Source organism: Aedes aegypti, chromosome 2 (genome assembly GCF_002204515.2).
Source record: "Aedes aegypti strain LVP_AGWG chromosome 2, AaegL5.0 Primary Assembly, whole genome shotgun sequence".
In the NCBI taxonomy this organism is placed as follows: domain Eukaryota; kingdom Metazoa; phylum Arthropoda; class Insecta; order Diptera; family Culicidae; genus Aedes; species Aedes aegypti.
In genome coordinates, this window is record NC_035108.1 from 443,074,126 (window position 1) to 443,084,047 (window position 9,922).

The 9,922-nt window shown below is 42.8% G+C and overlaps 1 protein-coding gene across 2 annotated transcripts; it reads left to right on the forward strand.

Moving 5' to 3' along the window:
- Nucleotides 1-6,038: 6,038 nt before the first annotated feature.
- On the forward strand, nt 6,039-9,504 carry LOC5572071 (T-complex protein 1 subunit epsilon). Of its 2 annotated transcripts, none has more exons than XM_021847889.1 (5): nt 6,039-6,121; nt 6,193-6,385; nt 7,469-8,450; nt 8,584-9,112; nt 9,271-9,504. In XM_021847889.1, exons 2-5 carry the CDS (start codon nt 6,278-6,280, stop codon nt 9,281-9,283), a joined length of 1,632 nt encoding a protein of 543 aa, XP_021703581.1. In that variant the 5' UTR covers nt 6,039-6,121; nt 6,193-6,277; the 3' UTR covers nt 9,284-9,504. The 2 variants fall into 2 exon arrangements, with proteins under 2 accessions (XP_021703581.1, XP_021703582.1); XM_021847890.1 differs by having other exon boundaries at nt 6,044-6,121; nt 6,196-6,385.
- The last annotated feature ends 418 nt before the right edge of the window (nt 9,505-9,922 follow it).

Genomic DNA, 9,922 nt, shown 5'->3' on the forward strand with positions numbered 1-9,922 from the left:
AATCAGTTTTTTAGTGTGGCGCTGCATTCTTACGATTTTTATGAACACAGCGCACTACTCACATATTAGCTGCGACGCACGGGGCCCGAGAAAACAATAATTATAAATAAAATGTTGGTCTTGATTTCTACCGGATACATAATATAAAACCATGCCCTCTCACACAGAAACGAACAAGCGAATTCTTCAAGAATAAGCAGATGAGTACCGTAGAAGATTGGGACCATGTGGAAGCATATGCAAGCGCATGTGTCCCTAACAATGTAGCGTCGGTTGGTGGCCATCGACCTCTGGGAAACCCTTTCAGGATGTATTGACCTTTTGGCTCGTAATTAAGAGAATTTCGGATAGGCTCGGTTGGTGACATTGGTTGCAACCCGAATGATCCTTCTCCTTGCCACAATAGACTGTTAGTCGGGGCAAAGGCAATTTAGAGACTCGGGAAGTCAAATGCGGTGGCGAAGATTTTCAGAATTATCGCGCCTTATCTGAGGGTTTCTGACTGCTACTCGTTCACTTCGATCTGTATTGTGGAAGAGGCAGAAGTAGTTCACTTTCAGTTTTTAGAGGCGTCGTGAGGTGTTTAACAAGTGTGAATAGTGACATAGAATCTCTTCGAATTTATCTATTCAAGTTCAACTTCTCTTTTTAGTTAGCGAAAGTAGTTTGCGATCTCGATAATAGCGATAGGAGGGCGAGTGTGGATTATTTACCGTCAGTACAACGGCCGTACCCCGTTGAAGCCCACAAATCATCGGTGAGGCGCCGTCGGCGCATGAAGTAGTGAGGCGTAGACGTCGGCAGGAGCGCGCATCGCAGAGATGTGCCGTGACTAAGCACCCACCAAACCACCCGTTCAGCAAGTGATCAGCGTCGACCGATGCAGCATCGTCGTTCATACCAACAAGCCCCCACCGTCGTCGTCCGGCGACCACCCACTTTCGTCCTGCTGATATGGTACCGTAAGTAAATGCATGCATAACAGTGAAAGGCCCATGCGCATGGTGTAGAGAAGGCCTGCCCAACTTTTTTGAATCGCGGGCCAAATCTCAGATACAATATTGTGTGGCGGGCCAAAATTTTTTTAGTTAATAAATTTGAAATTTGTTGGTGCAATCAATTATAAACATTTGATTTGAAGAAAATCATGTTATACACGTTGGAAATTGATATGTACGCACAGACAAACAGACGTAACACTGACGAAAATTCCATCGACCACTGATTTAACGATCATTTCAAATTCGTTATGTTACAAATCTCACAACCAGAGGCGCGCGCATCGTTTTTCCTCGCATTTGACGTTTCACACTACTGCCATCTGCCGGTCTTGTTGCACGAAACATCTTTTCGTGCAACATGCTCACCAGATGATGATGGGGTAAACTGGGCGATGGATTTTGAATAAATTTGTTCTAAGTGTTACGTCTGTTTGTCTGTGATGTACGTCTCTTAACGACATCTTTTGAGCAGCGATTTTTTTGTAAACTAAAATGATAAAAAATTTCTTTAGCAGACACTGAAAAAATGAATTTTTCTCTGACAATTTTGCAGAAGATTTTATAAGATTGCGTTCAGGATTTCGTCAAAATTCTTTTAAAATGTTGCTAAACCTGTGAGTATCTTGCCCAAGATTTTTTAAAAATTATTTTAAAAATTCTGTCTCATCTTTTCATTGGAGTTTATCAGAATCTCATCTAATATTATGTCCTGCCCAGGGTTTTCTTAGAATTTAAATCTCGATTCTGTAAAAAAATCGCCCTTAGGATTCCGTCAGAATTCCACCAAGACTCGTTTTACAATCCTATTCTAAGAATTGTACGCAAGTGTGTCCTGCTCAAAGTTTTATGAGTAATTCTTTGAAGGAACCTTAAACAGGATATTGTCCTTGATTCGGTGATGACTAGGATTTTGTGGAATACTACTACGGATTATCTCTTCCCCATCATTAGGTAAGAATCTTTTTTTTTTCCTAAAATTCTTGCTAGATTTATGAGTAATATTGTATAAGCGAATAATTTGTCTGTCATAATTTGTTTGTCAACAATAGGCGATGTTTTAAGCTGTCCAAAATTAGGTGAATTGCCCTAGTAAAGAAAGCTTTTGGAGAGATTTATTATATTTAATCCTTATAAAATTCAGTCTGTACAGCCTTTGGCTGAAGACGGTGTAAATTGTCTTCTTCTTATAAAAATAGGCTATATACAATTTTTTTTTTAAATTAACGTATATATTTATTGAAAAAGAATTCAAGCAAATATAGGAGGATATAAAAATACTGTTAAGAATTTTTAAATTTAAAAGTCAATAAATTGAAAAATCTTAAATTGTAATAATAAGCATTGGAATACTCAAACATCAAGATGCTAGAGCAGCAGAAGGGCCAGATATGAGAAGGGTCTTCAAGCTCTTCGCGGGCCGCACAAAAAGACGTCGCGGGCTGTACGTTGGGCAGGCCTGGTGTAGAGATTTTTTGCCCGCTCCCGATTGATGGTAGGAGACGCGTGGCGGCGGCTAAGCTTTTTTGTCGGACACTAGCCGTTCCCCCAATGTGAATGCTCACACCGCACAAGAGCACGTGAAGAGATATTAGATAGAGAGGTAGAAGATGAAATGGAAATGAATTTGTAAATGGCTAGAGTAAGGAAGGAAGAGAGAATGTCGGTAAAGTAGGCCTACGAACTAAATATAGAAATGAACTCGAATAATGAAGTTGCGTTACGTTTTGAATAAATTCATTAGTGTACCACAGACAAACCGACCTGTGTTGAAGTTATTAGCGAACGAGAAGAGGTAATGTAGGGGAGGTTTCATGTCACTCGGGTTCGTTTTGTAGTCCCTTGCTATTATATTTTATTTTACAGGGGAGGTTGGCTCCGAATCCAACCAAGGAAAACTCTCTAGTCTTTCGGGTTCAGTTTGAGGTTTACGTGTACAGCCAGCCAGTGATGAGAATAGGTGCGAAAGTAGTCTGGACTATCGGCTAGGTTTCCTTTTCTCTGACTAACAGTCTACGGTAATTTAAAGGGGAGTCTTCTTGTTGCAACAACGTAGCCAACCGTGCTTCGTCCTTTCCTTCCACTATTGGACCCCAAAACCCTTTCCCTTGAGAGGTCTTAGGCCGGGCAACCCTGAAAACAGTGGCGCTCAAGCCATCCGCTAATCTTATCGAAAAGCACGTTCGGACGTCCGGTTACAAGTTGAAAACCGAAATTTTCGACACGTGAAAAACTGATTTTTTTTCCAAATCCATGCGTCGGAGCTACGTCGGGCAAGGTGGGTAGCACAGCTGTTCGGCGCATACTATGCCCGACGTTAGATTCAACGGATTCAACACATAGATAAGAGAAACAACGGTTTTCGTTTGTCGATGATTCCGACTTTCAACTAGAGACAAGATACAGTAAAGGAACAACGAATAGAGACATAGTAGTCGGGTTTAGAATGCAAAAGGTACCCAAGTATGACAAATCGCACTGCACTTTCCAGGGCATTCTAGATTTTGCTCTGTTAGCTTATGTGCCATAAAATTTTGGGCAACTGAAAGGATCATGGAGGTCTTTACTGCCATATTCGCATAGATGACGTAAGCGCCAATATGACCAAAATCATTTTATTCATTGATATTCTTTGGGCTTATTCACAAATTTCATAACGCTGTAGGGGGTGGGTGGGTGTCCTCGTGTTGTTACAGCTCATACAAAGTTGGTAGAATTTTCATACAAAAAAATGTTACCAGGAGGTGGGTGAGTGCAAGGGGGAGGTCACTCTGCGCACTTAATTGGGCACAGTTGTGCCTTTAGAGCGCCAAGGTGTGCTATAATACTACATGCCATAAAAACAATAAACTGAAATTATGGAAAACCGGTTTCAGCAAGCATTGTTATGTTTAATTTTCTTCTGGTTTGCCTTTCAAATTTTACATTACTTCCCCGTCATTGTTTTTCATGGGTGGTAGTTTTCCGGGATACATTTTACTTACATTAGGGACCGTCCATAAATGACATTGCAGTTTAGAGGGAAGGGGGAAATCTGCGATTTTGTGACGAAGCATGTATTAAGTATAAGGAAAAGGGACTATGATGGGGGAGGGGATGTCAAAAATCTGCCAAAAATGCTACGTCATCTATGGACGTTCCTTTATCGCCAGGGGAAATAAACGAGAAAGCCAAGACAAGTATATGTAAGACTTTAATGGGGAAGTGTAGAAAAAGGCCTATATGAATTCCAAAACAACATAGACACTGTTGCACATAGCATCAACGGTTATGTACGGAACGGTGGCGTAAGGAAAAGGGTGCGATGAGTTTGGAGAACATTACGGTGAAATCATCGCGATGCATTATGTCATGTGTGGATTACTGTCATCCTCCAAACACACGACGACGATGATATGTCCGAAGACCTCCAACATGCCCATTTCTCCGTCTTAAGAAGTGAACCCGAAGCCAACGCGAAAGTTTTATAAAATTCGTGTTTGACAACTCAACTAACAATTCATAGCCACAAACAAGCATGCATGTTTAATTTTTGTTCAATAATGGTAATGACAGCTGAATAAAAATGTTGCTCTATAAAGAGCTGAGAAGGGTTTTTGTTTAACAAAAACTTTGGTCAATGTTCAACGTTATGCATTAGTGTGAACAAAAGTAGAATCGCCACTTATTAAATGTTTCCAAAGATTCTCATTCGACTAGTCAAGATTGTTTTACTAATGAGCTGAACAAGACATGTTTCCCCCAATTAATAAGCCAATATTCCACTAAACAAATGTATATGGATTCATTCATTTATTTCATAACGCTGAAATTGGCCATTTTGGGCACCCACCCACCCCCTAGTAACGCTTTTTGTATGAATGTTATTCAGTTTTTGTATGGGCCGTAGCATCGCTAGGACACCCACCCACCCCCTCTAGCATTATGAAATTTGTGAATGGGCCTATGTATAAAAGGATTTTCAGAAGACGAACCTACGTTTTACTTGCGTCGCACTTCAGCTATTTCCACATGTTTAACACAAGCATAAATAAGAGCTTAATAAGTATTTAAGTCAACCTCCAAACTTCTTGGTAAAAATCTGTGTCGCGCGTTTTTTTTTTTTTTTTTGAGATTTCTAGACCCCCTTTCCTCCTCTGTCACGCTTTTTCCAATACCTTCTACACGTACTGTCACACTTTCATAGGCCTCCCCCTCCCCCTAATGATGGACGTCATTTTTGGATGATCCCTAAATCTGTGTATGTGGCATCACTGCTTGCTAGAAGGGAGCGCTTTACGATAATAGAAGTAACACAGACAAACAGACGTAACACTTAGAACAAATCCCTATCAAAATCATAGTCACGAGAACATATACGCCCAATGCTAAAATCGGTGTGTTTGGCCGACAGGCCAACAGATGGCGGTAGTGTGTAAACGTCAAACACGAACAAAAACGACGCGAGCGCTGCAGGTGGCGGATTGGCCACCTACAATATTTTTAAATCGATTGTTAAAAAGGTGGTCGATGAACAATGATGAGAGTGTGACGTCTGTTTGTCTGTGGAAGTAATAAACCATGGTTTATTATTTGGTACAATGGTATATTATTTTCACAGACAAACAGACGTAACAGCTAGAACAATCATCAATTTAAAACATAGTCTCGTGAACATTTACGCCCAATGCTAAAAATACTTCATTTGGCCAACCGTGAACTAGGTGGCGGTAGTGAGCAAACGCCAAACTCAAACAAAAGTGATGCGAGCGCCACAAGTGGCCCGTCGGCCAACTACCAAATATTGGAATTGGGCGCTATTCTGCAGTGCGATGAAAATAATTAGAGTGTTACGTCTGTTTGTCTGTGTTATTTCTATTCCTACGATATTTAAATATTTGAACCATTTGTTAAATGGAGCGCCCTAATACAAAGGCCTTTTCGGTTCAAAATCCATCTACCCAGTCCCTGTTGTAAAATAAATTTCGCCACTTTGCACGTTCAATCTGTCAAAATGCGAGAAAAAAAAAAACAAGCAAAAACCCCAAAAACATGACTCATTTTCGCCCGTTTTCTGTCATCTCGAAGGCGAAGCGGAGAAAACATTCTTCCATTCATCACGAGAACGAGGCACTCGCGGTGTGGTAGGTTCCCGTTAGAAAATCTCCGGATCGGAACGAAAAAATTGTAGGATCTTACCCGTTTTTTGTTCCAGAAGAAGCCATCGTCCCCGGGAAGTGATATTGATTGAAGAAGTTTGTGCGCAGCAGAACAGCAGAAAAAAAAGGAAGGCAGACAAGATGATGTCCTTACCGGGAAGTATCGCCTTCGATGAGTACGGGAGACCGTTTATCATCCTGCGGGACCAGGAAAACCAGAAGCGACTCACCGGCAACGAAGCCATCAAGGTAAGACTGTGGGGAACGGTGATAAAAATAAAGCGTTTCTTTGGAGTTTCATCACATGGCTTGAAAATTCTGTGATGGGAGTAGAAATGAGATTTTTTGTGTAGGCTGAATTTGGACGGCGTCCGAATGTTCTAGATTGAGGTGTGAAAATGTGAAGTTTTAAAAGATATTTTTCAGAAAATGTGGTTTGCGACTTCAGAAGGAAGATTTGGTAGGAAAAGTTCAGGAACGTGCACCATTTTCATTAGAAAATCGATTTTCCACAAACAGCCGGATGAATCAACTGAAACCTAACCTCATTCTGTTTTTTTTTGTGATTCAAGACCAACACTAGAGAAGGCCTTAAGTCTAAAATGTAAAGAAATCGGGTTTCTGCTGATTTTCGTATTTAACTCGTGTAACAATTCAAAATGGATCAATCCTCAGATCGTTGATTCTGAGAAAATTAGATGTGAATATTGTTCATCACATCTTGTTTTCCTATTTCCATAAATGCTCGTTGAGTGACGATTTATTATATTACAGGTTAATAATCGATTTTATTTTGAAAACTGCCAACACCGTGGAAAAATATGAGTTTAAGTGCTAGGCCTATTTTCGATTTTCAACCAGGCATGGGCCTCTTTTATAGGCCATATTGAATTTTGTACGCGTGACTTGGCCCAAAGCCCTTTTGGTGTTCAACGAATGAGCTAGAGAGAGTCATTGGGCTCCCACCAAGCTAAGGCCAATGAAAGTTTGCAAAATTTTCCGACTGTAGGAACTCTTGATCGAGAGATTTGAAAAAAAGAAAAAAAAAAACAATTGGCCGTTTTGAAAGATGGGTTTCTAACGGTAAGTAGAGTTTGTATCCTTTGACAGATACGCGTATTTCGACCTCCACTGTAAGGCCGCCTTCAAACTCGACTGACCAAACCGCGAGTGCTACGGTTCTCCAAAACAAACATAGATGTTTAAGAAGCAAACAAGATTTTGTAAACCAAATCAAATTAATTCGGCTCCGTTATGCCTGATAGCGCTTGAGCCTACCCAATAAACGAATAGGTAAAAAAACTAACATCATTCTGTCTTTTTGCTTTGTAGAGTCACATCCAGGCAGCGAAGCAGATCGCTCACATCATCCGGACCTCGCTAGGACCGAAAGGGCTGGACAAGATGATGGTCAGCGGAGATGGCGAAGTGACCGTGACCAATGACGGAGCTACGATCCTAAAGCTGATGGATGTGGATCACGAAATCGGCAAGCTGATGGTGCAACTCAGTCAGTCACAGGACGACGAAATCGGTGACGGAACGACCGGAGTTGTGGTGTTGGCCGGAGCTCTGCTGGAACAGGCCGAGTCCCTGTTGGACCGCGGTATTCACCCGATTCGTATTGCCGATGGTTTCGAGCTGGCTGCTCAGTGCGCCATCAAGCATCTGGATTCGGTTGCCGAGCCGTTCCCGATCTCTCGGGATAACAAGGAACCGCTGATTGAGGTGGCAATGACGACCTTGGGAAGTAAGATCGTGAACAAGTGTCACCGACAGATGGCAGAGATTGCCGTTGATGCCGTGCTGACCGTCGCCGATCTGGAGAAGAAGGATGTCAACTTCGAGCTGATCAAGCTGGAGTGCAAAGTCGGAGGACGCATGGAGGACACTTGCCTGGTGAAGGGCGTCGTGGTTGATAAGACCATGTCGCACTCGCAGATGCCCAAGACGTTGAAGGACGTCAAGCTGGCCATCCTGACCTGCCCGTTCGAACCACCAAAGCCCAAGACCAAGCATAAGTTGGACGTTACCTCGGCCGAGGATTACCGCAAGCTGCGCGAGTACGAGCAGGAGAAGTTCTTGACCATGGTCAAGCAGGTCAAGGATGCCGGCGCCACTCTGGCCATCTGTCAGTGGGGCTTCGATGATGAGGCAAACCATTTGCTGCTGCAGCAGGAACTGCCGGCAGTTCGTTGGGTTGGCGGTCCGGAAATTGAACTGATTGCCATCGCCACCGGTGGACGTATTGTGCCGCGCTTCGAAGAACTGACCGCTGACAAGCTGGGTCATGCTGGATTAGTGCGGGAGTTGAGTAAGTATTCAATAACTAGTTAATAACTGTGAACATGCTGTAAGAATACTCAGCTGAGAAGCAGATTTTATCCCAATGGATATATAATTGGCTTCAGGAACCGAGAAATTCAATGTTCCGTTTCTCTTTTCAGGCTTCGGAACAACCAAGGACAAGATGTTGGTCATTGAGGAATGCCAGAATACTCGCGCCGTCACCGTTCTGATCCGGGGAGGCAACCAGATGGTCACTGCCGAAGCCAAGCGATCAATCCACGATGCCCTGTGCGTGGTCCGTTCCCTCATCCAGGATTCCCGTATCGTGTACGGAGGTGGTGCTGCGGAAATCAGCTGCTCGTTGGCCGTTGCCCGGGAAGCCGACCAGTTGTCCACTCTGGAGCAGTATGCTTTCCGTGCGTTCAGCGTCGCCCTGGAATCGGTGCCGTTGGCCCTGGCCGAGAACAGTGGTCTGCTGCCCATCGAAACCCTGTCCGAGCTGAAATCTCGTCACGTTGCGGAAAGCACCTCCACGTTGGGAGTGGATTGCATGCTGACTGGCAATTCGGACATGAAGGAGCACCATGTGATCGAATCGTTGCACTCGAAGAAGCAGCAGATCATCTTGGCCACGCAGCTCGTGAAGATGATCCTGAAGATCGACGACGTCCGATCGCCAGCCGATAAGTAATTGTCTATTTGCTAATAATTCCTTTCTCATAAGTTTTGTTCCATCATTTTGGTTTGACGTGCTTACTGACATTATACTACAGGAAAGTATGTCTAAAACCATTATACATTTAAATCTTCTACTTTCACGCACCCGTAAAATCGCCTTTGCGAAGGATATCAATGTAAGGACCAGGTGTTTAAGCAACCATGAGATCAAAACACTAATAATTTACTAACTAACTCGGCTAAGTCAGACAGGTTCCCATTATAGATCTTCTAGGTTGGACGGGTTTCGTTCATGCTAAGCGCATTTGCACTTACTCTCACACTCAAACCGCGCATTACATTACACCACCAACAACCAATCAACCAATAAATACGTGATTATGCTTTTGAACGTAAGGAAATGAGTGAGCTGCACTAGGAATAGCTGTGAAAGAAAGCCATTGTTCTAGTTAGCCTATGTTGTAAACGCAGTTTCGCAGTTCACACGTAAGTCTTCTAAGAAGAATCTATTAAAAAAAAATATTTCTTTGTGGGAGCTATCTGCAGATTTCTGCAGAGACTTAAAATTTTTTCAGCGTTTCCTCCCAGAAATTCTCCATCGTAGGCTTTGCCGCGAACGGTCGCATTTTGAACTGCTGGTCACTGTGTTCTTACGGTCGTTTGTTATGGAAATGACAGTTCCTTGTGAGTTCACCTTCACAGTTCCTTATGAAAAATCCGATGACCCTGGAGGGATCGGTTCTGCTCTTATTGATTAACGATAAGCACTATCGTTGAACAGACTGCAAATAGACTAGTTGATCTTGTCCTATTACGCCT

Excerpts from the sequence above, each read along its gene's own strand:
- LOC5572071 (XM_021847889.1), top strand. The coding sequence starts at position 6,278 with ATGATGTCCTTACCGGGAAGTATCGCCTTCGATGAGTACGGGAGACCG. Across the intron at positions 6,386-7,468 it reads CCGGCAACGAAGCCATCAAG|AGTCACATCCAGGCAGCGAA; the intron begins GTAAGACTGTGG and ends TTTGCTTTGTAG. Across the intron at positions 8,451-8,583 it reads TGGATTAGTGCGGGAGTTGA|GCTTCGGAACAACCAAGGAC; the intron begins GTAAGTATTCAA and ends TTCTCTTTTCAG.